This window comes from Peromyscus californicus, unplaced genomic scaffold (genome assembly GCF_007827085.1).
Source record: "Peromyscus californicus insignis strain IS unplaced genomic scaffold, ASM782708v3 Scaffold_13__1_contigs__length_99412109, whole genome shotgun sequence".
Classification (NCBI taxonomy): domain Eukaryota; kingdom Metazoa; phylum Chordata; class Mammalia; order Rodentia; family Cricetidae; genus Peromyscus; species Peromyscus californicus.
In genome coordinates, this window is record NW_026294424.1 from 90,938,028 (window position 1) to 90,940,063 (window position 2,036).

At 41.5% G+C, this 2,036-nt stretch overlaps 1 protein-coding gene across 2 annotated transcripts in view; it reads left to right on the forward strand.

The window, feature by feature from the left end:
* Cops4 (COP9 signalosome subunit 4) overlaps positions 1–2,036 on the forward strand; it is a 45,702-nt gene extending 43,666 nt beyond the window's left edge. For both annotated transcript variants that reach the window (XM_052735501.1, XM_052735500.1), the window contains one exon: positions 1,549–2,036. In XM_052735501.1, the coding sequence (XP_052591461.1) occupies positions 1,549–1,605 (57 nt within the window). In that variant the 3' untranslated portion in view covers positions 1,606–2,036. The remainder of the gene's footprint in view (positions 1–1,548) is intronic.

Here is a 2,036-nt window from a genome sequence, read left to right on the forward strand (position 1 = left end):
TGAGCCATCTCAGTAGCCACAAATAAATTTTAAAAACTGAAAAAATAAGGTGGAGAGCATAGAATACATCCTCCACTCATACCCCTGTGTGTATACTCCCACATATGAACATAAATGTGAACATGTCCACATTCATGCATTCATGCATCACACTCACAAACAAAAGTCTAGATAAAGCTAATAAAATTCGGGATTTTTTAGTTGTTCAGATGAAAACTGATAAACATTCAGAACAGGCTAAACAGAGAGCGACAAAGGGAAGCCCACAGTCTGCATTCCCACCACACCCCTCTGGGTCTGAGGTAACTGAGCACCTCTGCCAGCTGCATGGTCTGTAGATGTTAGTGCAGATTTGTAGGGAAGAAAGGTTTTTAAAGGTAGGAGTGTGGGATGTATTTTAAAGTGCAATTGCCTTTTCATTCACTGTACTGTGGACACCTTCAAATCAGGAAGCAGCAATCTGATTTGTTTACAGCTGAATAAACACATGGAGTTCACTGTTCACCACTGCTGAGTGGTTTGTCGTGTACATATCTATATAGTAGCATGCTTGTTTCTGTAGAGCAGTCTTGAAAGTAGCATGTTTGCACTGGAGGGTGTGTGTGTGTGTGTGATTGATTGATTGATTTTAAAATTTTTCTGTTTTCCTAAGAGGTGGCCCTTGAGGATTTCAATGAAGTTAGAGAATAGATCTTTTTTTTTTCAAGGCAGGGTTTCTCTGTGTAGCCCTGGCTGTCCTGGAGCTCATTCTGTAGACTAGGCTGGACTCGAACTCAAAGATCTGCCTGCCTCGGCCTCCTGAGTGCTGGGATTAAAGTGTGTGCCACTATACCCAGCTTAATTAATTATTATTATTATTATTATTATTATTATTATTATTATTATTGTCTCTCTATGTAGCTGTCCTAGAACTTAACTATGTAGATCATGCTGGCCTTAAACTTAAAGGGATCCACTTGGCTCATACCGCCACCCTTTTAAAATTATTTTTATGTGTGTGGGTCTTTAACCTGCATGCATATATGTAAGAAAAGGTGCTGGATCCCCTAGAACTTAGGTGAGGTAGGCACATTCTTGTATGTAAGTCCAGTGTTTCCCAGTAGATGGCAGTGTCACCCCCTGTAAACACTGGTGAGGAACCAGCCCTCCCGCAATGCTGCTTTGAGGCTCTTCTGTGGCTGTCTGTCTTGATAGGTGTGTTCAGTAGTGGGTTTTGTTTTCAAGGGCATTGATAATAACGTATTTGTTTTTAAGTATGTTTTATATTTGTTGTTAGTGATTTGAGTTTTGTTGTGTTTTGTTTGGTTTGGTTTTGGAGACAGTGTCTCTTTGTAGACTAGGCTAGCTAAAAACTGGAAGAGATCCATCCTGCCTAGTTCTTCTTCTGAGTGCCGCCATGCTCCACCTGACTGGAGTTCTTAACTGCTGCTTAATTAACATTTTCAGCCAAGATTTCCAGAATAAACTTTTTTTTAAATTAGCACTGTTGTAATTTCTCTTGGATTTGTAAGTAATTTTTATTTTTTTCCATATTTATTCTGTCTTTAGCACGAGAAGCCCTGCCAACATGGGACAAGCAGATCCAATCACTTTGTTTCCAAGTAAACAACCTTCTAGAGAAGATTAGTCAGACAGCCCCAGAGTGGACGGCACAGGCCATGGAGGCCCAGATGGCCCAGTGAGCCCTCGCCGAGCGAGCTCTGCACGCTGCAGCATTGCCACTTTGTGCGGGTTGACTTCACTGCCCTCCAAAGCATTTGCATCATGACCTTCTACATTTCAGCCCTTTACGCCGGATCCTTTAAAGAAGATGCTAGAGAGGAAGCTGAGCATTTAAACATAGCGGTTCCCACGTATTTGGGGTCTATGTGTTAACCCAGCTCAGATATTTTGAAAACTTGTTCTTTAAGCAGAAGTGAAAGCTCTGTGAAGAGACCTGGGATTTGTGAGAACTTTGTAGTCATGTAACCTCAGTGCTTTGTGCCTCTCCAAACGTGGTTACTCTAATAAATGGAGCAATGACCCAAAGAAAGGGA